This window comes from Platichthys flesus, chromosome 15 (assembly GCF_949316205.1).
Source record: "Platichthys flesus chromosome 15, fPlaFle2.1, whole genome shotgun sequence".
Lineage (NCBI taxonomy): Eukaryota > Metazoa > Chordata > Actinopteri > Pleuronectiformes > Pleuronectidae > Platichthys > Platichthys flesus.
Window position 1 is genome coordinate 21,807,783 of NC_084959.1, and position 27,078 is coordinate 21,834,860.

At 38.1% G+C, this 27,078-nt stretch overlaps 1 protein-coding gene across 2 annotated transcripts in view; it reads left to right on the forward strand.

Annotated features, from left to right (window-relative positions):
- The window catches only part of opcml (opioid binding protein/cell adhesion molecule-like), a 322,773-nt gene that overhangs the window by 199,330 nt on the left and 96,365 nt on the right, over positions 1-27,078 (forward strand). For both annotated transcript variants that reach the window (XM_062406602.1, XM_062406601.1), the window contains one exon: positions 15,292-15,527. In XM_062406602.1, the coding sequence (XP_062262586.1) occupies positions 15,292-15,527 (236 nt within the window). The remainder of the gene's footprint in view (positions 1-15,291; positions 15,528-27,078) is intronic.

Genomic DNA, 27,078 nt, shown 5'->3' on the forward strand with positions numbered 1-27,078 from the left:
TGACTCAGGTCTCAGTTCCTCAGACCTGAGTAAACTTTTTTATTTATTATTCACATGTGCTCTGGTCGCTGATATATTTTCACTTCAATACTAAGAATTACACACACAATGACCATTGAACATTATCGATGCACATTTGTGTACGCACACGTCAGAATAAACATTGAAACAAAATGCTACAAATTCTAGACCAGTTTATTATAAGATAATGAGATAATTATAAGGTTAATTATAGTGAGAGCAGTGACCTGTGGTCTTTTCACACCTGGTTGATAAAATCCAAATATATATATATAAACACATATATTTGAATCTGAAAAACCATGCTGAGTTTCTTGATAAGGAACAGCTGCATGGCCCCCTTCTACTCCAAAATGTTGGTGAGCATGTCAAACATAGTACGCGTCATAAATTAGCATTACGCCGGGTTCAGACCGGACGCGGAAGAAATGCCGAAGCGCCGCGCTAATCCCTAGCGCTTCGGCGCTTGGCTGTTCACATCGGATGCTGAAGCGATGCTGATCTGCCGTGCAGCGCTAATAATATCACCTGTTGACCCAGTAGTATAAAAGCATATACTTATTTGTTGCTCCAACATTCGCTGCAACAGTGTCCCAACATTTGTCTTTATACAACATGTGCCAAGGATCATACAACTCATTGTACTTCTCCACTTTGATTATTGATTTAATGTCATCCATCTTCAAGAACTTCTCCGCTGTTTGCACCATTCAATGTGGGGTGTCGTGGGTAAATTACGTTTTTTCCACTCAAGCAATGCTAGTGGCTAGATGGGTGGCATCTCAGCACCTCATACCAATCATACAAGAACAGAGAGTAATGAATGCGTTCATTTGTCATTTCCATGTGCCAAAATGAAGAGCTGACTAGATTTGTCAAGCACATCAATAAGTTCTTGAGTATGTCGCTAGAGGTGTCCGTCTGAGAATGTCTTTTGATTCAGGAGCCTGTTATCAATACAAAGCCTTGAGCTCCAATCCTTCTGTCAAACACAAACAAACAAAAAGGCCTTTAATTTTTACACAAATTTCTTTGCTAATAATAACCTTCAAATACCACTTGAGTGATGTACTAGAATGCCATCCTCCACTGCTGCTACTTATTCAGAGACTTTACAGGGACAATGTCATCACCATGTCATGTATTTCACTCTTCAAGAAGCATCTAACTATTTGGCTGGATGATACCAAGTAAGGAATGTTGTGTTAGATGGGATTGTCCACTGTGATGATGGATGACGATCCTGCTACAGTCTGGATGTTTGACCTCGAAAAGAGTGCCAAAGGATGGATGAAACCAGCATGAACCTTACAATTAATGTGTGCAACCTGGCCAGGACAAAATTATAACCACCATGCCTACTACGCTCACCAGTGCATGGATATGAATCGACTTCAGGGACTATAAACCACTTGAATCATCAGCTTGCCATTTTCAATCTCCATTGCCTCTCAAAGCAGTTCAGCACTAATAGCTGAAACTTCAGTTCCATCCTCCTGTCCTAGGCTAAGCCCTTGATTCACGTTGAAGTCCAGTATTGGTCTCACAAAACACTTTTAACCAGTAAGGTAGTTCGATGGCAAAGCCTAGATAAAAGTTGCCCAGTAAATTGTATTGGGTGTTTATTAACTGCACTGAGATCCCTTTCTCTATCTCTAAGAAGAGATGACACACTTCCTGCTGGGAGAAGTATATTAGGTTTTATGAGAGGTCAATAATATTAACATGGGCACCAGAATCTTGAAGAGGAGTCATACCATAACCACTGAGATTACATTTTAATTAACACATATCACTAACTACCTTAGTTAATTGTTGCGATTTAGCCTTCCTTCCTTTCTTAACCATCTGTTCTATTTGTTGGGCTGACAAGTACGCTCAGATGATGAGGCTTTGCAGCTGCTAAAACAATTAATAGGTCTAATGTTATTTGCTTATAGCTCAAAATATTTGAATGAATACATTATGTGGTGTTTGTATATTATATTTATTGCCAATATCTGTCTGGATGCAAATGTGACATTTTGTTTGAGCCCCATCATTCTACAAAGAAATATATAAAAACTGCTACAGTGGTTTATGCCCCAGAAACAGGTCTGTAGGAATTTCTACTGATGTCGTTGCCTCCTTACTAGTGAGCCTAACCTTGGAGTTGTCAGGCTTTATCATAGAACTAACTGCTCTGGTGATTTTTCCCTCAGTGTGCATTTCTTTCAATTGTTGATCAGCCTGTTTACTGTTATTGCTGTAACATATATCAGAAACATCACCACCTATTTGTCTGCCAATTATTTTGGATCCTCTCCTTTGTAGGAGGGGGATAAATTTGAGGGCAATCATACTTTTAACAGTGATGGTGGAACTTGGTCAGTGTTTGAATGAGGAAGCTATATGATCTGTGGAGTGTTGGACTGGTCCTGTGTGGGGTTAGTGAGGCACTACCTTGTTTAAAAGCTCAGTGTGTAGGAGTTAGGGACATCCAGAACCTGTGGTAGCCTTCAGTTGTCATATATCAAAGGTGTCTAGTTTGTCCAGTTTGGACTTCTGTAAAAACTATGGTGGCCTCTGTAGAGAGGACCCACTCCGGCTCTAAATATAAAGTATTTCAAAACAACTACAATTTCTCCTGTGAAAAAAACAACAATTTGCACAATTCAATGATCACACATTAGTGGAAAATTACTAGGATTATTTCATATTTAATTTCTGCAGAGAGATCCCTTTCACCAAAACTTTAGTTGTTTGGCAGTACCCATCAAAACTAGAGATCTTTGTAGCTGTGACTCGAAGGTGACATTCATTTGAGTTGCTAAATTTGTTGTTGTAGTTTCAATATGTATCATGTGTGGTGAGGTGAGCACCATTAGACCATAAATTCAATATTAACATCAGATACTGACATTCAATCTTTTGGAAAAACGTCATAGCTGTGACGGAAGTTTCCTGGAAGCTGGTGAAAGGAGAACTCAGAGAGGAGCTGATGTCTTATTTTAATGTAGACTTGATGCATCATTGGGACCTGAAGGGTAAACAATATACAAATGCTAACAGAGTAACACAAGCAATTGTCACCACCAAGTCTTCAGATGTCTTCCAAAGCATCCCAGTATATCTCCCTCTTAGTCTTAGTCTTTCAACTAAGACTGCCCTCCTCGCTGTCTATGAGCAAGTCTGAGCCTGAATCTCTGCCTGTCTAACTGACATATCTCAGTGGATGTCTGCACACCACCTGTAAATCAACCTTGACAAGACTGAACTACTTTCCCTTCCTTTCTTCCTTCCTTCCCACCGGCAACACCCAGACTGCAAGGAATCTGGGGATGACACACAACAAATTCTCCCTTATGGCCAACATTACTGCAGCAACCTGCTCCTGTAGATACATGCTGCACAACATCATGAGAATATGTCCCCTTCAGTCAGAAGGCAGCTCAGGCTCTGGTCATCTCACGCCTAGACTATTGTAACTCCGTCCTGGCTGGTCTGCCTGCTAGTGCCATCCGACTTCTGTAGCTCATCCAGAATACAGCAGCTCAACTGGGATTCAATCTACTTTGTTCACTCACACTACTCCGCTCCTCCGCTCCTTTCACTACCAGTGGCTTCCCGCATCCATTTCAAAACAGCAGTACTGTGTTCTATGCTTTGAACGGATTGGGTTCGACTGTTTGCTGTCCTGGCTCCTTAATGGTGGAATTAGCTCCCCATTAACATCAGGACAGGAGAAAGTATAGACATCTCCTTTCGCAGGCTAAAAACACTATTCTGACTAAAATTTGGAAAAAAAAAAAAAAACTATAAATAAAAATAAAAAAAATATGTTTTTATTGTTGCACTTATATGGCACTTAGATATTATGGTACTTAAATACAATTGCATAATATGACACATTTTATGTGCATGGGGCCTGATGTTGCACGTGAATATTGCTTGTAGTGTGAAGCGCCTCTAGTGGTGTCCCAGACTAGAAAAGCACTATATAAGTTTACATTATATAAAAGTAAATTCCATTGAAGCAGTAGGCATTCTGACCACTGAAGGAAATGTTTAGTTGTTGTTCATGTTCCGCCGCTCAGCATAGTATGATTTTACAGTGGGGTATGACATGGAGTCATTCACCTATATTTAACTGGACATTATTCCTCAGTAATTGTTGCTTGTTGATATTTGAGACTGCAGAGTTTGTGATTATTAATGGTGCAAGAGCATCTCAGGTGTTTTCCTACTTCCAGTAAGTGTTATACCTGTTTGTTTCTAACCGACATCACTTATTTATCTCTGAGCTGTTTTTCAGAAGAAACAACACTAATGGTGTAGTCATGGTCATTATCAGACCGACACTATACACACTCGCAGCTGTCTGACTGTCTGTGCATACACCCACCATTGTAATGACTAAGAATCCTTGACATGAGCCTCAAGGCCGCCCACCAGTTATCTGTTTCTTAATGATTAATTGTGACATGGCAGTAGGATCCATTTGATATATGTTCCAGCCAGTACCCATGACCTTGAATAGATGAATAATAAGTGAATAATGATGAATAATTTATGGTAATCATTAATTGTACTTTTGAATACCTTGTGTTCATAGAAAATGTGTGTTTCCAGCATATGTAGCCACCCTGGTGGTTCTTGTGAATTGTTAATCAGACTAAGTCTTCCAAAAATGGGAAAATGTGAGGGCAAATGTAATTTGTAAGAAGGGCAGGTTTACTAATACTTTTTCATAATATACAACATAAAAAAATATTAATCGAGCTTGTAAACAAAGAGAGGGCAAGTATCACAAAATAATAATTATGTTTAGTTTAAACTGTTAAGGTTGTGATTAAGCATTTTGCGATGCAGCAGGTAAGTTGATTACAATGAAATCTTGATATTTGATAATGACATTGTATCAAATAACAATGTGAAGATAAAAAGTTGTAAAATGCCAGTGTACACATGCCATATAACTGCATCACGGGTTGGTTGAGACCAAAAAGAGAGTTATAAGGGAGGGAATCCTGGACTTCATAAGATGGACACAAACACTGCTGCTCAAAAGTAATGAAAATGTTGTTCTGGAAGATCTGGAAATTAGTAACTGTTTGCCGACATGTGAAGTTATAATGTGAAGATATGTCAGTGTTGTTTTCAAAATGTACTTCAACCTTTGAGTGGTCAGAAAGATACTTGATTTCATCTCAAACTGCTGCAGTAAAATTGTCACTTAAGTAACTTATGTAATTCTAGTGAGCAAAGTACCACTTCTTTGTTCTGGGTTTGTTAAAAATACTATTCAAACTGCATGTGTTACATATTTTTGTCCAATCATGATGGAGGCAAAATTTGGGCTACTTAAGGTGGTCCAAGATGGATAGTTACCCAGGGGCTGCCAAACCCTAAGGCACATTGAAGTCAATCACAACAACTTTTTGTGGGATTTATTGCAGTAAAAGTTAAACTTCGCACAACATTTGCATATTATATACCTGCATGTAGGCTTAGCCTTAGCCATTGAAATTATACTCACATTAGCCTGTTACATTTTTAGGAAATTATGTTCCATGAGGGTGGTTAAAATAAGTCTCACCTAAATTACCATGGTAATGTATTCGCTCAGTGTAACATGGAAATAGTTACTTGTGTCCTTTTTACAGCTGCACAATGAGCCAGAATGATAATTTTTTCAGTACATCTGCATAGTATAATTATTTCTGCATCACTGTGTAGCATGTATGATAGGAACTCTACATTTCACACTGGAGATTTACAGGGGAAGCTGAGCAAACAGAGGATTTCATCAATTTGTGTTTTGAGTCTGCAGTGTAGTTTGCTCATCTACAACATTGTTAATTGCAGTGGTTCTGTTTATGTTGGTTTTAATCATTTTGGTATTTTTCAAAGTCTGCACTTTATATCAAACTTGTCAAAATGAAAAGTAGGTGAATTGTTTTGTATTAACTTGCCAGTTACCTTTACAGTCGAGTGCTTATTGCCTCTGGCCTAAGTATTGCACACACTGAATGGATAGTTCTAAGACCAAACTTTCTGATCTAATTAGCCATCAGTTGCTGTTGAGAAATCCGGTTTCAGTTAATTAGGCTCCATCAAGACTTTCACTGAGTTCTTCTTTTCAGACCCACTCTATGAAACATTTCCTTGGTTCAGCTATATATGCATTAGTGCAGTGGATTGAAATTAAAATAGAGATATAACATGTATATTGAACTGATCTGCAAAATGTTTCTTATTGATGAAATCTGTAAGGTCACTGTCACCAGGGTTCTGCTCCTAGCAGCTGACCGATTATAAGCAAGCAAAGACGCTGCTGTGGTCACTGTGGTCAGCACGACATCAATTTTAAGACACCATCGATTTTAAGACACAATGTCCACTCCAGGCAGTCAATGTAAACCACTATACCTGAATGTCAATGTAATACAGTGAGGATAGTGTAACATGCCAATGTAGCATGAAGCAATGCAATGTATTTATGGATTGATTTATTTTATACACAGATTTAGAGAAAACTTTAAACTATTGAGTAGAATTAAATTTGAGGTATCCAGAAAATGCTTTGTATGTGGTGTGGTTCTGATGAAAAGTAAACTATATTCAAACTTTGACACCCCCTTGTTGTATATCAAAATGTTACACTATGTTTACAATCAATTTATATGTAAATTAACCATCTTCTGTTTCAAAATACTTTAAAAAACGTGTTTAGCCGTCACAGCCAAGCTAAAGAAATGATTAGCTGGGAGTAAAACCAGCAGGTCAGTGGCTGAGCTGTGTACTTAAAATGTCTGTCACACTTCTCCGGTGGGGGTGTATTTCTCCACAATTTCTGATTCACGTCTCGACTTTGATGGAGCACTGTGATAGAACTGGATCCCCACATGGCTGTCTCCTCTGACCCTGCAGTGTCAGACGGAAATGACAGTATGAGTAATGCTATTCATCCAGTGTGGTCCATTGGATTGAAGGCTTGGCATTGTGTGGTGAGAAAACAATAATCCGTCTTTAATATGAATGCTTTGTCACCCGTTCTCTCTGGGGGACGAGGCAGGGCGAGGGCTCCCGTGTCATAACCTTCTCCTTTCAAGCACATTTTCCAAACAGATTTCCAGAGAATGCTAAAGATATGCAAATTTGAGACTTGGCGTGGATTTGTAGTAAATTGAAAATTACAACGGTGCTGAAATTTCGGGCAGTGTGTTGTGACGATCATTCCAGAGAAGATTAAGTTTATGTCAAGCAGTTGCTGGCTGTTAAGAATAATTTTTCACAGTGCAGTGGGACATTTTCATTGAATCCTTAGCACATAGCACTTCACATGACAATATATTTTACATACTGGTGACCACACTGAAGGGTGTCAAAACATGCAGTCACACTAAGTATTTTTATTTATTGGGTGTCTGTGTTAGACTTTACCTGTAGACGCATAAGGATGAAGCTGACTCACAGATGTGAGTCATTGTCTGTTAGTACACACTCCTCACAGCAGCACTGGGCATACTGGAGACATTTTGTCTTTTTATCGAATCTGACTGAAAAAGCAGCATTTTGCTTTGTGTGTCTGATGGCACATGAAATATTTACACACACATACACAAACACATACGAGGAAGATTCTAGGTCTAAAACATAAAAGCACAGTAGCCTATCTGTTTGCTGTGATTGTTATTCTGGGGATTTTACTGTTTATCAAGGGCTCACGTTTGATACTTTTTTTCTTGTGAAAAACATGTTCCCAAAGTTTTGCTGAGAAAAATGAAAAAATATTTTCAAGCCATTATTGCATGAGTTGAGTGCATTCTATTATGTTTTATCATTTTTGTCCTAGTTTCTAAAAAATAATTTACAACTTCCTGTTCACCTGGTCCATGTTACAGTTGACAACAATGGTGTAGATGTAAGCCACCATTTGGCCCTTTCATTCACCAGCGGCTGCTACTTTGAACCTGACAACAAGGTCCTTCACTTTGAAATTGTAAACCTACCTGGAAATGCTGACGATTGTGTTTGGTGTAGAGTAAACACGTTTGAGTAAAAGTGTTTGTGCACCTTGACGGGCTTCCTCCAGTATCAACATGTAACACATATCCAACAAATAAAGAAGCAAAAGAGAGAGAGGACATAGATAAGGCTTGGCCATGTAGATACACTTATATCAAGAGAAAAAAGTCATATGAATCAGTATCAATAATTAGCACAATTAATTCTAGTTTTTAAAAATAAAGCCTAACTGTTGCTCCTGAGTGAACATTGTGGTTTTAAACTCTTCTTTATAAGGAGAGAATTCCAACAGTTTCCAAAAGCTAATTTTAGATTACATTTGACAAATCTGAGGTAGATCAGTTAAACGTAGAGCTTGCACAAGGCATGATCATTGCACCAGTATATATTTGAGGTAAATATCATTTTGATAATTATTGATACTGTTTTAGCACCAAGCCCTTCTAGAGAGACAATCAGGTCTTTGGCACAGTAGAGCCTTATACATGGTCGCTTTATTTAGGAAATGAATATTGTAGCTCAACCTGCTGCTAATGAAGTTTTGCTCCTTATATAAAATTCAGAACATTCTCTAACCAACTGCAGAACTGCTCACCAGATTTTATGACATTGAAATAGTTGTTGAGACATTTCAATTCAATTTTTTTTTATATTATCCGACTATTTTTAATTTACCTCTAAAATGCATCTTAGAACCAATTATTTTGAATTGTTTGTCTTTTTGTTTGTTTTTCCCTTTAGCCATTAAATATTTTATATTATGTTATGTTTACCATTTGAGACCTATACAGACATGCTTTTCTAAATGTTAAATGTCATGTATAATAAATAAGTAATTGAAAAAATAGGCCGTTAGTGTGAGCTCACTCCTTATCACAAGTCATTTGAATCTGTTGTAGACCACTGCTAACAGCAGAAGTAGTTCGATACTGCATATCCCAGAATTCTGCATGCAGGAACCATTCATTGTGCAGTTACAGATAGGAGATGTTGGTTTTGTGATGTTAGCGGTGTTATACAGATAAAGTGGAGTGAAATATCATTTATCAGTGAGATACAATCACCAACAGTAACTGATTAAATGCTGTATTTTTTTCCTGTGAATCTCACATACTATTTGAATCCAGTGTGGGGATTGCTGAATGCCTTGAATAATGAAAACTACAAAGGGAGGTTAAGAATCAAGCAAATTAAAATAGATAGATTATATCAACCGTAGATCATCTTAAGAATTGGGGTGTAGTGCTGCGATGATCCTTGGATCAGCAATGACTTTATATCTTCCCACCATGATGCGGTTGAGCACTCAAGAGAGCATGCAGGAATTGCTTTGAAAAGCAACCATCATCACAACAGGCACCAAGCACAAACCATTTCGTTGTGTAAGTGCAATTTAGAAAAGTGCACTGACTGTCAGCTGAGTGTTGCGGCAGGACAGTTTGTGACAGGGCCACCCATTGTTGGCCTCTCTCCAAGTGCTGGATCTCTCAGCCAATTTGAAAGCTGTCTGCTCTTAAGGGGTGAGATCTTCCCATCATGTCAGCAAAGTGACTCTGATGAGTAAAACCCCTGTCACGACTATGTACAAAATAAGTAAATGATTAACACAGATTTTTAGCAACAGGTCTAAGTAACCATTGGATTATGATTACAATGAAAGGAATTCCTTACAAATACGTATGCATTGTGTGATTAAACAGACAGCTATCTTTTTTGTCACTTCTTCAGTTCATTCTTTGGATGAATGAATATTATTCAAGTTTTGCAAAAACCAAAAGCGACAACATTAGTATCAGGAACAGACCGGGTTTCCAGCAAGATATCATGTCAGCATTACATTCTGGTGTGGTGAGCCTCTTTCCAGTAGAGAAATCGGTTTATGCTCTGTTTTTATGATTGATTTTTCCCTGGTCCCAGTTGAACAATGGTGCCATTGTAGCTGAGAAGAAAGTATCTGGATGTCTCTGCTGTGCCTTTTATCCACAAAAATCTGAAAACAGGCAACTGAAGAGACAACTAGACCCAAGAGCATTATGTAGTTTAGGACAATGTGTGTCCCTTTTTTCAAGGACAGTCTCCTGAAAGTACATATAGCAAACAGTATATCCAGTCAGAAGTCTGTGTATCATAGGTCCAAAGATGTCAGCAGGAGAAATGTTCGCTGTCCACCCATTACAATGACATTCAGTCAGAGTTTGTGGTGCACAGTAAAGAGCATTGGAATTAACCATGTTTCGTTGGATTTTGTTGGAATAATTGTTGTGGTTGACTTTTTCTTGGTTGTTAGAACCTAAAACAAACTATTGTTGGGGTAGACAAACATAATCCTCCAAAAGCTATCTGGATAAAGAGATATCCCTCCAGGTGAGTGGCCTAGTTTCCCCTCTAAAGGTCAAAGGCATACACTGGAAGGTCAATGGTTTGAATCCCTGGAGCAGCTGAGAGTACCACAGGAAAAAAAATAAAAGATTAACTGTGCTCTTCTTTCCAGAGTAGCTACTGACAAGGTGCCCTTGAGCATTTAACCTCTGGTAGCTCATCGGGAGGGACTTAGTGGCCTGCAGAGGAGGACTGAACTGAGCAGCTCCTAGTGTGACTCTGTGTACCTCTATGAATATGAATCAGGACTAAACTCATCACTCTCAACAAAACTTGCCCTCATCCTGCACACAGAGGAAAACTACTAAAATGACTAAAAACATCTTCCTCTTCTTGCACTTTCACCTTGCAGCCCTTTCTCCTATGCAGGCACTTGGCATGTGTTCGGCTGAGTTGTCCAGCAACACAGTGGCACCTTCCAGGGAAATAGCCTGAGAGGAAAATAACCTATGCTATTTACATTTTATTACCTAATTTATCGCTATACTAAGAAAACACTTTGCTGAGTGCTTATTGCTGCTTAAGTGTGTGCAGGGGATTTCAAGTATGTCGTGCTGGCCTTGATATTAACATCATAATTGTATCTGTTTGTTGACAGACATGGCTGCAGGAGCATCTCTCGCTTTACCTGATAACTTGTGTGAAAGAACAGTCCCTGTGCATTCATTTGGGGAATATGGGGCCCCCTAACCTCTCACTGTTTAATTGACTAGTGCAGTGGCCATTCTAAACATGTCTCTGTGGAAAGGACCAGTTGCTTGGCTGCTGTTGACGCTCTGAAGCTCCTTCAGAATTATGCCTTGTCATTAGTGAGTCTTCCTCAAACAGTTGCACAATATTCTGTCACTTTTTTAGATTTTTTGTTTGTGGGACATTGTGGGCTCAAGATTGCATTCATCCTGCCTGGTTTATCTGCAATGAATATTTTATAGTAAATATTCATAGAATGAAACTGAATTTGCTTCATTACTTGTCAGGTGTGTGGTTTATATATACATTACACAGAGAGATGTTTGTAGAATTAGTGGGTTGAGAGATAACTGCTGAATTGATAAATAATCACGTAATTCAAACATAGCAAGTTGAAATCAGAAATTATCTAACTACTTAATATACATGAAATCTGAATACAAAATGAATTAAACAATTAAGATATATCTCCATTTATTCTAATTAAAATTAGACATTTATTCATTCTTGTATAATACCTAAACCAACAATGTCCAGCAAAGTCTGAAAGTTATCAGATTAGAAAGTCATAACTCTGTTTTCTATGTATATCAATCTCCTCAAAATAGACCACACAGTGTTGACAACACAAATCTGGTAGCTCTGCAGAGATCCCTCCAGTTATTCCTGCTGTATGTGGAACATCGATTTAATAGTCTTAGCTTGGATTAGTTTTGCAGTTAGTTTCATGTTAGATATTAATCCTTCTCAAGAGTAAATAAAAAACAGACATTTTAATGTCTGCTTTTAAGACTATTAGAGCCTCTAAAGAAATCATGTTTGTGCAAACTTGCTTTCTGCAGGCTCCAACTAGAAGTTCACTTTCCTTCTCGGCTTTGTAAATATCCCTCTTCTAGTTGAAAGTCTTTTTTGAAGCCTTATTCTTAAGCAAGGGAACTTCTCCAACTTCTCCTATTTGTTGTGAGACAGTCAGAGTGGTACCACATGATGAATGAATGGAGTGGATTTATTTTCCAAATTGATTGCCTCTCGTTTGATTCCACTTGCCTCAAACCATATACCAGCATATCCATCTTGACTTCCTTTACTATCAGACGGATCCCCCGATAGTGAGTTTCCCCACATAAACAGCTCCTTCCTCCAAATCCCCCTCACACTATTCATTTCCCTGTATCTGGCACAGTCACAGTCCTCACACACATGTTTTTTGGTGAGATGTGTCAACCTGTTGATGGTGGACCTAAATTTATTATTTATTATTTGTTGTGAATGTTGTGTGTCACTCCGGGGTGAAAAAACACTGCCCGCTGTGTGGAACTCCCCGATTGATGCGCTATATGGACTGTGTGTGATAACTTGTGCTGAGACCTGCTGACTAATCAGACAGACGCTGAGGCTTTGTGCTCAGAATTCATCTTTCCACATCTGCAGGATTTCTCAAACTTCAGGGTATTTTGTGTTAAAAAATAAATAAAAATTGTTTTACAGATAATACAAACTGCCACATTTATGACTTTCATTTATTTGAAGAAGAGGAACAAAAACGGTTCTGGCGCAAAAAGCGATTTTTCATTCTTTTACTGATACTAACGATAAAAGTTCTTTCAAATCCTGGTTTTAAATGGTATATACAACCCAGATGATCGGTTTTCTCATTCATTAGATTGTATTTGTGGAGGCGGCTAGGAGAGCAGCTCCACCTGGACCAGAGGATCAATCAGTGCACGTGAGAGCTGTAAGCTGGGACTAGGACACGCATGCAGAGGACTGAGACACAGACACACGCGGAAGTAGAGACACTGGAAAGGACTGTACAGCAAAGCTCAAACTTTTGAGTTCAGTTAATTTATATTTTCTCACGTGTGTATGGTATGAATAAAGTCATGCTGTAAAGCAACAGTTGTGTTTCTGGCTGTGTATGGGAGACCCCGGAGGCATGGTCATGTGCCACAATATTGTTTTGTTTTACCATTATAGCTATTGCCAAAGTTATTGTTTTAACCTGGTCGAACACATGTGATCAGCAGTAGTGAACAGCTCCAGGTTTGATTGACATACAGAAGTATGTTATTTGAAGTATATCCAAAATCGAGCAATATATTTATTTCAATTTGCATAGTTATAAGCGCAGTACCTTTTGTATTTAATATGGTGTTGATGTATTCCATTCTATGTATTATATAACAAATTAATAATGCATCCCAATGTCGATCCAAACAAGTCACAACAATAAACAATATATAATTTAAATGTATTAAACCATCCTGGTCCACTTCTCCACCACTGGTCTTTGTGTTCAGTCTGTTTCAAAAACACACATCAGTCCCATCATCATCAAAGCTAAATTCACTAATAACCAGTAGGGTTGGCAAGTAGGCTGGGTCCAGTTTGGATCCAGGTCCCAGTTTTACTGTCCAGGTTTATTAAACTCTGATGTTGACAAATCTCTTAACCTGCTTTTGTTTGTTTTTAAATCTCCCTTTGCCCTTATTATTGGCAATGTGGAGAGCAGGCGTCTCATGTCGAGCCAGCACCGCCTGCGGCTTTTTTTTTTAACATCACCAGCTGCAGACTGTATCAAGTGCAGCTAATTAATGTAATTCCATAGTGGTACAAATGAATGTGTGTGCTCGCTGCAACCCACTGCTGTTCAACAAGAACAACTCTTAAAAAAAGATCTATAAGACAATTTAATGGAATTGTTCTACTATTTTTGGCTTGTAAACTTAACAGTTTTACATCCAGAACAAAATGGTCTCACTTCCTTAAGGCAATTTGAAAACAGGGATTTCTTAGAACATTTAATTTGGACAGTTACATGCAGGTAGCATCTAACTTAATTAGCAAAGAAAAAGTGATTTATCAGAGAGCAATATTGATGTAGTATTATAGGTGCTGTTTATATGTTTAAAGAGAATGTAAAATGTCTATAGTTTGTATTTAGTGTCTTTTCCCTTGCAGCATAGAAGCATGTCAGGGTAAATGTTTCTCTGGAAAACAATGTCGGTGTGCCCATCATCTGGGTTTGCAGGATTACTGGCATCACATGTCCCATTCTCATGCTGTTATGGGCTAGAGCAATTAATATAGTTACTCATCTTATTATGTTAATAGTAATAACATGTTGACTGATGTAATTGAAAGGATGAGTCAGTGATAGAGAACGTGCCTCAGATATAATACAGAGACATGTCCTTCTCTCAAGGCACGAACCCGAAGTAATGCTCAAACCAAGTTCATGTCACATCAGCATCATGTTCATCTGTTGCTTCACTTGTGATTTAAATATCTCTTTGAAAAAAAAATTGTACACTCTAACATACGGTTTTGAAATTGTCTTCAATTTACTCCAACTTGCCATTCAAAACAGTTTAATTGTGCATTAATGTGATTTCTAGGATACTGGGTGGCTGTTAAATTCAATACTTTTATGATGTAAAAATGTATTGTAATAAATTTAGTTGTGATATATTAGTTCTATTTATTTAATCCTGATTAATGTTTTTCAAATCTGCATTAACTTTAAGTGACCTTATTACAAGATATATTTATTGATCACTAGATTTTATAATATATAGATTTTTTTTCAATATAAACTTAAGCAGGACTGAAGCACAAGAGATGATCTTAAGAAAACATTCTTGTTCTGTAATGAGCCACTGCCACAGATCGTTAGTCTTTACTACTGTCCCTCCATCTTTCCGTTCTCGCGAAAGTGATATACAAAGATTCACTTGGACCCAAGAATGAGCAGATATATTTTAGTGGTCAAGGTCACATTCCTTTTTGTTTTGTGATTACAATATCTCCAGAACACTTTGAAGGAATCTTTTAACATTTGGCACAGATTCAAGGACACTTGAATATCAGATTCGATTGTGGTAGCCATAGGTCAAAGGGTCAATGTCATGGTGACCTCACACTCATTTTAATGAGGCTGCCCTAAGGTTTTTTTATTACAATTTGCTTGGACTGATTAGAATTTGTTGGACTAAGGTCCAGGTCAATCTGATTTTTATAACTCGGGAACACCTCAATGGAAAATAATTTGGCACACACTCACTGATTAACTGATTCGATATCTGTGTTAAAAGGTCAAGGTCACATTGGTCTCAAAACACAAAAGTATTTAGCCTCCTGAGTACATGCTTAAAACCTTAACCTTTTTCCCCCTTTCTTCTCTTTAACCAGATGCAACGTGGACAGTAAAGTATCCCGAGTGGCATGGCTCAATCGAACCACCATTCTGTTCGCAGGAACTGAGAAGTGGTCCCTGGACCCCCGGGTCATCCTGATGGAAAACACAGCCATCACAGAGTACAGCATCAAGATCCAAAATGTTGACATCCACGACGAAGGGCCCTACGTCTGCTCCATCCTCACAAACAAGAAACCAAAATCCACAAAAGTGCATCTCATCGTTCAAGGTAAGATGCTGCTACCTTCCCAGGGACTGTATTCAGCTGTGAGAGATGAGAGCTGGAACTGTGGTGTACTGGGAAAAATTTGAAATCCCAAGCTCTTTTTGTGTGAATCTGACAAGTAAAAGCTTTGAGTCAAATCAAATAAGAAATCTGGGCTCTTCTGTTTTAGGATGCTGTGATTAGATGGAATTCAGCGAGTGTTAGACCCGGAGATGAAACCGGGATTCAATCTGAATTTAATTTCAGATTGCTGATAGATATTGATTTAGGGCACAGTACACTGAGAAATGTCCTGGCCCAGTTTCTTTGCAAAGTTCTACTCGATCAATTGTCAACCTTGAGACTTTTATGATGAGGTCATTTTCTTTCATGGGGAGTTTCCACAAACAATAAGCATCACCACAGGTCAACATCTTATAGCTGTCCTAAACAGACAATTAAAAATTAGATTAAATAGTTATCTAAAAAGAACACAAAGAGAAACTCTATATTAAGAGAAGGCTGCTGAAAAACCTGTGAGTTAAACTTGACATTTTGAAATAAGTTGAGAAAAGAAAAAACCTCTTTGAGAATAATTATTCCTTTACTTATAAAATACAAAGCAACAAGGAGATCTCATGGAAAATAATTGACAGGAACTTCACAAAAAATTCACTTTCATAAAATCGTAATTAACATAATGTTTTTTCTCACTGTAGAATTCATAATGATATCTAATTCAACTGGGATTGATGCCGAGAAATATACGATCATGTTTGACCAGTTGTCAAAGAATAGAAGACTGTTGCCATCAATTTAATGTCTTTTTTATCTCCATTGGATAACCCAACTATCTCCATACTTCAAGACAATCCTAAGGGGCCACAATATCTGCATTTAGGAAAAGACAATTGCTTCAAAAATCTTTAATGTGATTATTGCAAATAATGTACAGCCTGCAAATGTATACCACAGTTTGTGTGTATGCAGCTGTAGAAATGTGTGAAAACGTTTTCTCCACACAGATATAATTTGTAAGTAAAAAAGGTTTTCCTTGCTTAAGAATTATTGTGATAATCAGTGGTTATATCAAATCTATGGTTACAGGGCTCCAGACTAACCTTTAACATTGGTTGCACTTCGCTTTTCATTTAGGTGTACCAGCACATAATTTAGGTGCACCCAGAATGTTTCATTGCAGTTTTTGGTTTGGCAATAATGCCTCTATTAAACCTTTTCTTGACAGGTCCCAGAAATAAATTGGTAATGTCAGGATTTCATTAGACAATACCAATTATGCCTGGTTATGAAAGACATTCTAAGAGAACTAAAGCTGTAAACTGAACAAAGAAAGCTCTTTATTAAAAATATTATGATATGCCTTCCGCAATAATACATTTTGTCGGCCGATATTTTTTCTTTGGGTATTGACCTTAATTCTATAGAATATTCAGTCTGACATTTGAATTTGAGTTACAAATATGAAAATATTTTCACATTTAATCAGTAATTAATCAGTAGTGCCGCAACATGAAACCGGATCGCTCACTTCTGGCTGTGCACGTCTTGTCTGGAGTGCAGCAGAGTGTGCACAATATCTTTGACTGTTTTTCAACTTGTCAAAATACCAGTCTCACAAAGTCAGGAGCAAAACAAACCAATACAAAGTAAATGGCAGTACTGTTCAGTTTCTAATAACTTGTGATGAGTTTATAGTTTAATACTACTCATTTTGTATTGGCGGTCTGTTGTGGAAACCCTGTCTTCACACTTTTTGTCACCACTGTTCGACAAACCGCTGTTAAGTTCACTGGAGTACTGAACCCAGAATGCAGGATGGACTCAAAAAGGCAGTTCAACGGTTCATTGGCAAACTGAGAATAGTAGCAAGGATCAAACAGTGGGCAGAGAGAACAGCGGAGGAGTGGAAGTGAGGGGTCCAGTGGCTCAGTAGACAGGAGAAAGGACGTAAGGTAAGGACAAAAAGCACGGTACAATTTCAGGATAGTCAGATGAAGATACCACAGTAGTGGAGGGAATGATCTGGCGAAGACTGGGAGGAAAGCCAGGGTTACAGTACTGAAGGATGATTAGGTGGATGAGCGTCCGTCATGCCAGCTGCCAGAGCTCATGAGAAAGGCAAGCCACACGCACGCACGCACACACGAAAAGGTTGGAGAGGAGGTGGAGACCATGACAACCGCCTTGTTCATGTTAACAAACTTTTCCCTGGCATCTCCTCTTCACTGTCCTTGTGTCAGTGTGTGGGTGAGTATAAACTCCGCAGAGGAGATGAGATGAGAGGAGGAAGCGACACGACTCAATCAAATACAGAGACAAACCAGCTTAATGTGCAACCAAGGAAATGTCCTCCTTTGCCCCAACTGAACAACCTAGTTGGAATTTGTCTGAGGGTCAGTAGCCATCGTAACCTAACCTGTAGCTCGTAACTTAACTTCACCTCACTGTTAGAAATATTCCGGCATTATGTTTTAATTTACACAATCACACAATATTTTTACAGCTACGAACTGTTATACACACAATAAAAAAGAACGTTTACCAACTTATAAAAAAAAATTACTTCAGTTGGTATAAATCTAAGTATTCTACATCTATTGTTGTACTATTATTTGTAAAAATGTTTGTTGAAATAACATTATTAATTTGTGTTTCACCAAGTTGGGCCAACGGTTTTCTTATTTGAGTTTAAACTATAAACGTACAAAACATTTATACAGCTACAAAACTTTAGTTGATTTGAAACTGCAGGCTGTGATATGTTCTTGGATATTATTTCACAAGCTCACAACATTACTTACCATTGTTATATTCGCATCTTTTAACATAAAGACCATAAAAGATGGATAGCTTATATCTGAATAGCTAACTAAATATCACAGCTGCCAGAAAACAATTTCGCAGGGTTTTCACACTCTCTCTCAGGAGTCTCTGACACTCACAAAGTGGTTACTCAGTCAGGACATAGGGGTGTTGGGGGGGGGGGGGGGGGGGGGTCTATCTCCACTGTAATGTATAGTACCAGTAATGTGAATGATGAATGTTTCATGGATATGACCTTTGAAGTTGATGCCACAATGAGTCAATATACAGTATATTGATTAGACGGTGACATTTACATTATTGCATATCTTATAATAGTACAGCTGCACTGATACAATGTTCATGCTTTGTGGAAGCATAAACTTGTTCGGGTTTTGTGAAGGTATTGGTCATAAAATGTGATGAGTCATCTGAACACAATAACCAATAACAACCCCATGAATGATCGAGACATCCAATGGTAACAACCATACCTCCTACAAAGCTACTTCAGTCTTGAAATATTCTTCAGATGTCTGGAGTGGCTGACTTCCTGAGCTCATTCCATAGCATCTCTACTAGGTTAAGGTCTAGGCTCTCTGATGTTTAAGGTCATTGTCTCCTTCATCATCCTGCTTCCATTAGGCTTCAGCTGACCAACATCCACCATTATCCTGTGTTCTGTAGTCACAGTAACTACACCCACTCGATTGACAGACAGTATGTCTGAGTAACTGCACTCTTTTCACCCTTTACAGCTTTGTACTTGTTCATAACTGTAACTAGAAAATAATGATAATAATTTTTTAAGACAAAACTTTACATACATGTTACACAATGTCAATCATTGTTTTACTGCTACTGTAAAATACATTTACAATATATTTATTACAACGCTTGGAAATGAAGTAATTTGAAATCTGAACAAAATACAATGGATAACTAGGGCTACGTTGTAGCACTGGCGGGCCCGAGCACCCGTCTGTTGTGGTCGATGGAGAGAGCGATTGATGACCAAGCGCATGTCTCGGCGTTGCATAAGTTTTGCGCTCTGGGGCAAGGATGAACGCTTCGTGTCCGTCACGCGGTGTCGATCCTTGCCTGCTAATTGCATATAGATTTATATAGATCTATATGTCTGTTGCTAATTGCAACAGACATATAGATCTGTTCAAGTAGGCGCTCTGATATAGCATGAGCAATTTTGTGTCAATTTGACAATGTTACCACAACTTAATTTTCACACTGATCAGTAGGTGGCCCTATGTCCCTGACCTAATATTTATATATGGAGCTGATAAGATCACGATTGTGATCATAGGTCAGTAGTTTGGAGCCGGTTGGATAATGCAGAAGGGATTAACAAAGTACTTCCTGCCGCACCTCAGTGTTTACATCGGTTTGAGGAAAGTCCCAATTCTGACCATGATCCGATGACTTGACTGAGCTCATTTGAGCTGTATATCGTAAATCAGCCAGGAGCAGTTCATCAAAGTATCAAACATGTCACTTCTTGTTGCCACCATGGGGCGCTGTGATTTCAAGTCATAATTTCTGTGTAGATGTCATCAGGCCGGGACTCTTGTCTTACATGTCTAGTTTGGACTCGATTAAACTATGTATGTCCGAGATACAGAGCCTCGTGTTTTGTTGGCGTTTAATCAAACTTTGACGCCACGGTCACACAGTGTGACGAGAAAAATCGATCTCTAAATCCGTTTTCATCTCCATCTTGTTGTGATGACACTCAACTAAATTTGAGTTGATCTGATGAAAGCCCTGGTCAAGTGATGCCACGCCATTAATAATCTGCATGATGAAAAGTCACAATAATCTTATGCCTACATTATCAATGTCTTGAGACCCATTTGACAAAGTTTGACATGGTTTGGCAAAGTGGATGAGGAGGAATACATCCAAGTGTAAGGCGTTCCAAAAACAAGACATTTTGTTCTAGTTTGGACTCGATTGGACAATGTATGTCCGAGATACAGAGGCTCGTGTTTTGATGGCGTTTAATCAAACTTTGATGCCACGCCATGGTCACACGGTGTGATGGAAAAATCACTTTTTTAAGCCAGTTTTTATCTCCTCTTGTTGTGATGACACTCATCTTAATTTGATCTGATGAAAGCCCTGGGACAAGTATGTCAAAGTGAAAATGTGGAATATGGCCAAAATGGCCACTAACTGCAAAATGGCGGACTTCCTGCTGCATTTTTCATAATGCTCCTTGAGACTTTTTTTCATGACTGGTCACGATACCCCATTTCCCGATTTTGGTAAAGATCGGTGAAGGGGAAACCTAGGGGCTGGTTCCAGGGGGTGCTGTTGAGCCATTTTGCCACACACAATTCCAATTTCTCCAGAATACTAAAATATTCGTAGACGTTGAATTTCCTGCAAAGTTTCATAGCTTTCTGAGCATGTCTAGACCCTGAAAAAGCCTCCCAAAGGGTAATAATAATAATACAAATCCTTACAATTTCAATGAGCCTCTCATCATTCGGTGATCGGGCCCTAATATTTATAGTAAAAATCCTTACAATTTCAATAGGGCCTCTCACCATTCAGTGATCGGGCCCTAATATTTATAGTAAAAATCCTTACAGTTCAATAGGGCCTCTCACCATTCAGTGCTCGTGCCCTAATAATCATTTGAATTTCAATAGGGCCTCCCACCAATTTCGGTGCTCGGGCGCTAAATATATTGAAATGTATGCATACTACATACCATACAGCATTGGTTAGTTCTCCAATGTGTTGAATTAAAATTGTATTAAGATTAAGTTTGGGATTGAGTGTCGATTGGCAGAAAGTAAAGATGCTTCATTTTGAAAAGATGTAAAGTGACATTTATAATAATACAAGGGAAGACAGATATTCCCATGAAAGCTTGTTACACACTTTTTTATGCCATTACATAGTGGAGAGTGGAATATGGGTGAAAAGAGAGAGGCCCGGGATAGTACTTTTTTCATGCTGCCTTTTATGTAGCATTTCCGTATTGCTCTTGTCTGTGAGCATAATCCATAATGATAGTTGCTATGACATTAATGTTGCAGACTTTGGGATATTAATGCATTCAATCCTGCTGTTTGATTAAGAGGGACAGCAATGCAGTGAAATTGCATTATCCATGATGGCACTAGTTTTAGGCCCAACTGTGGTGTACTGCTGCATTGACATGATTATGCATGTCACTGCATACATGACGATATACAACATACAGTTGCTGCCACATGTCGAACTATGTGAGAGTTTTTCTGTTGTGAGCACATTTTGTAAGAAGGCCCACAGATCTATGTCCCCTTCTAGACTGATAGGTGAATGAATACAATGAAAGGCAAAGACAGATCAGGTCAGTCCGTGGGGATGTTAGTGGTTCCCTTCGTCCCTGTGGGTGTTCTCCTCTCCAGCACTTCAGAAATGGAGATTGGTGCTGAACCTGTACACAGAGAAGGACTCTGGAGGCTAACATCAATCAGAACAGTGACCTTGTCAGCTGATACCCTGAAGAATACAGGTCATCTGCTCCCATGGTGAATGCTCACATGGACATGACTTACTGCAGTTAAGCCACAATACAAGAAGCATATCTTGGAGTGCTTTACCATTGTATTTTGTAACATTGTAACTACCAATTCAATAACTTCACTTCTTTCCCTATGATCAGCATCTGCTGTATCTCTCTAATAGATTATCTCTGTACTACAGACACAGGTTTGTCTTAAGCATAACTGCCTGTGCTGGGACAAGACATCGTTTCACTTTTGTGCATTCAATACTTGTATTGAATAAGATGTTTTATAGTATAATATGTACATTTTATAGTTCTCATTAGATAACTAGCTCCAATCTACAGTAATTTGTAAATTCTGGTAAATTAATTCAATTTGAAAGGCCTAAACAGATATGTCACCCAAGGTGGAAGTAGTTTACACTTTTCTATTTCTGACACCAGTTGCAGGAATAAACCTTGCTGTTGTTACCACCATTACAAGAAACAACCTGCTGAAATCCCTCGCTATATCAACAGCACGAATCAATATCTTTAGCCAACTGGACAAACTCAATTTATGTTGTCATTTCATTTTTGTCCCCTGACTTTTTTGAGCCCCAGCTGGCCTGTAAACAGCTGAATTACCTCCCCCTCTTTACTGCATGCTGGTTCGAGCTCTCAGCACATCAAGTACACACAGCGTTATCCCCACGCAATCTGCTCATCCATTGGGCTATAATGCTTTTCATGATGAGAGACCGAGCAGGCCACTGGAGGGGGAGCTGGAATTTTGCCTTTGGTTGTGGATTTATCCCAACTTTGATTTGCCTGCATGAAGCCAGTGACAAAAAAGAAGACATATGCAATAAATTCTGATGTTTAGTATTTCAATTACATGTAAATTTTCCATCTTATTGTTTCACATATGTTCAATATAAAGGATCCCATTCAATGTGGTGTCTTCTATAATTTTGTGTCATGTTAACACGTTAAATGACTGATTTAATAAAAGAGGAAAGAGAAGATGAAAACTATTTGACGCGATTTGCATTTGTTGTGTGCATGTGTGTATTTTTTGTTTTGTGCCCTTGCTTCATTGTAGGGCTGATGGCATTATGTTGGAATCATGGAATCATGTTGTTCTCATAGCCAAATAGGGACCTGCTCCTAGCTATGCTTGGGTTCCTTGGGTTAGTTCAGATCAAGTGTCTAAATCAAATCAAAAGAGTATGGCACATCCAGAGAAAATACTTAGCAGATCATTTAGCAGCTCCACAACCTCAATCCAACCAACATCATCTGGTCTCAACTCTTCACGAGTACCTTCACTGCAGATCAAACACAGCTCCACAGCGGGTCTGTTAAATTAGGTGCATGTAATATCAAGCAATGTCAGCCATATATGGGAGAAACTCTTTTCTCGTATGGGCATGGTTCTTGACAGTGCTACAATCCCAGTTTTATTGCTTTTGGACTGTAGCCCATACATTTGTTGTGTGTTTGATCCATACATAATTTACCTAAATTTTTTTCCTGCTAGACTGTTGACTAAGGAATGGGAGAGTACATATTTATATCCCTGGTATAGAATTATGTTCAACAGATACCCACCAGATCTCCATATCCCTGACCATCGACCCCAGCATTGCTTAAAGCCAGGCAGCCAGTGATAGTTAGGCGTCACAGTCTCCTGTTTTTCTAAATCAATTTTGACCATTTTTTCAGCAATTTAATTGTGGATTGTGGTTCAAGGATAGGTAGGTATTGAAATAAGAAAAGGAGACTGGGTAGAATGTTCATTGTAACTTACTGTATCCTGCCAAAAATCCACAGGGGTTACACGTCCCATCTGCTTAAATCCTCATTCATTTCTTTAATCAGTCTGCTGTAGATTAAGGAAAATTGTGTCACTCTGCAAATGACACTATTTGTGTCATTTGCAAATGACACTATATTAAATATTACGACTTAAACACATATTTTAAGGGTATTGCTCATATTCCTACCATGGTATTTAATTTACAAACATTTGATTTAGGATGCAGCAGTAAATTCATGCCCAAGGTAGGCTTTCTATATGTATGGACTGTTTAAACTCAATCTCGTTAATCTAGAATTTTTTCTTGAGGACATCAGCATCGGATTTCTTGCTCATACACTATTGGCACAGCAAGATACAGTTGTTTTTTTAAATGTATGTCAGGCCTTAGTTGTTACCATGGAAACTTCATACCTGGGCTGGTAATCTTATGCCATTGGAGGGTCAAGAAGCTTTAATTTCAATTTAATGCTACATGGGCTAATATCATAGATTACCTCACCTTCAAAGGGGGAAGGGGTAACAGTGAAAACATACTACAGTTTCCTACCCCAGCTAATGTTTTCCTTGATTCCTATGATGGAGCTCTTATTTCCTTCATATGTATGCATCAGATGAGTACATGTTCTTAACTCAACATGTTAGATGTATTTTTTCTAGAAAACAGTGTTTTGGATCTAGCCAGAAGGAACTATTATTGATACTAATGAAAATAATTACAAATGGACAATATGTAATTGACAGAGGTGACAATAAGGAATTTAAGGACTTGATAAACAAATATCCCATGGCTCTAAGACCTTTATTTTTAGCAGACTGTATATCCGACCTTTCCCCAACTACATTAGCTGCTTTGGGAAAACACTGTCGATGGAGCCGATCTTGATCTTGCTCCCTCAGTCAATATCAATCAGTCTGGACGGATGCAATTAGTCCTTAAGGACTTTGTACCTGGAAAGAGACATGTTTATTCCCAAGGTGTTATTTGCAGCATCCCTCTCACTCAGACAGATTTCTTTTTACATAAAAGCCTGGTGGTGTCTACAGTAATGACAATGACACTCCTAGCGTTTCAGGAAATACTGTAAGCCCAGTGGTTCCCTTCTGATTCATTTCATCAACAGTACTATATTACATACGTTGGAAGATTATTTTAATGCTTAATTCATTTATGAGATAGTTCCACTTGTACTGGCTTTGTTCCTGTACCTCTGACCGAGAATAGAACTGATATCTGAGTAGATCTCCATTCTTTGTAACAAATGGGTCTGGTTTTCCCAGTGAGAAGAGGAGGTAACTTACATTAGGGAAGCTGTGTTCCAAACCTCTAATGAACTAGTGATAAGCAAGTATCCTCAGAGTGAGGAACATCATCTGAGTAAAAGAAGTTATTTGGACGTTCTAGTTTTCATAGACCATGTAGAAAAGAACATTTTAAGATTGTATTTAATGTATAAAATGTAACTCACTGAATATCAAGATATCAAGACATTATTCATAGTAAACAAAGTTAATTGCCTAATGTGAGTAGTGTATAGTCATGCAAAATGCAATACTAGAATGAGAATGAGTCACTGCCCATTTGATTTCAAACACACATTTCAAGTTCTTTTATATCCATGTACAGTAGTAGTCTGCAACTCTTACATTTTGGTGGATGTTTAAACAGCTTCCATTCAATGTGTCTACAGGAGGAGTTTTGGTTGATAACTAATTTTATGAAAACTGATGTTTTCATACAGCAACATGTGTAATAAGAAATTAATAGTTTATAAAGGTGAGTGAGTTGCGATATGAATTGGCCACACAACACAGAAAATAATTTTATTCAAACTTGAATTGCTAAACTTCTGAAGAGCGTAATTCAGAGAAATGTCAATCAGTGAGTTGATTGTAGTATTAGTTCAGACAAACTTCAGTCTGTGGTGGCATTAATTTTGGCCAATAATTAGTTGATCTCTACTACAACTACACACTCCTTTTAAGCTTGTTTAAGCAGCTAGAGTGGGTCCACCGACTGTCAAGTTTGCTTTCATTATGGACGAGCAATGCATCAACTTTTAGTTTAATTATTTTCCTGATACAATGCAGCCCATAGATTTATTTAGGAAACCAGGCTACCTGAGCCATGTCAATGTCACTCCAGCCGCATATTAAAAGCTAATCCTCTGGTCACGTCAAAACCAGCTCCCGGATTTACATACTAATTTTGAGCTGCACGTAAGCATGGCAAAAGTACAAGTTCTCATGCCATCTACAAATAAACTGATATATAGATTTACAAGTATTATATGTTATACATGTTCATAGTTTCTGGGTGCAGGGATATATATATATATATATATATCCAATTCATTATTTTATTTCAGCTGCAAGGACAGTGTAGTCCTGTGTAGCCATAACCAAAATCCAGGTCCCCTAACATTTGCAGTATCTGTTGACAAATTCACTTTCTAATACCAAATTGACACATGATGCAAATCTAAACCCAGGCTACTGTCGTGGCTATTATGAGTAACAGTTTTTTCAATGCATTTTTGGAAGTTTACACTATATGAATTCATTATGTTCCCAATTTCTCAACATACTGTGATCACTGAATGAGACTAGTGTGAAGTTTATTTCTTTGAGTTTATTAGGACTTTCAACCTATAAAGGTGCCATGGCTTCTATAGTAAAAATAAGTGTACTGTGTAAACCATATAAAAAAGTTAAAATTGTATATGGCATCGATTTGAATAGTGGGTGTATAAAACGTGTCACATCATAAAAGCAGCATTTAGACAACAAGCACTAAAAGTGAGTGAAAGATGGGATGTCTAGTTCAATGTATGTGAAGTCACTGTGAATTTGTCCTGTATTAAACCAGATCACATCTTGTCATTTCCTAGCACTTTGTACTGCTACAACCTGCCACCTGAATTCCACTCATCCCTGTGTGCTTCCGCAGATTCTAAAGTAGATAAAATGTATTTTTATTCAACCCGATCCATCTCAAATAAAGCCAAAATGTAGGTGCATTACTGAACCAGTTACTTCCCCACAGAGCTTCACATCACAAGCATCACATGCAATCCAAAGGGTTATCAAGTGCTTAATTTCCATACTCAGAAAGTGGTGCATTATGAATTATTACTGAATAGTTTTGGCTACTTGTATTCTTAGTTATTTTTAGAATGAGCATCAGTGACAGCTAGCTGGTGTTGACTGCTGACCTATATCTACGTATAAATACCATTGTTAAATTACATTAATCAGGATCAAGATGACTATTTTCAAAGATAAATACACAGAGCTGACCTTTTTTCAGTAATAAGAAAGGACACTGAGAGAAATATAATCAGGTTTGAGTTAAAATTCAACAAGATGATATAGTCGGAGGTAGTTTACAGAAAACATGTTGGACACTTCGCTTTGACATCAGAAATGTC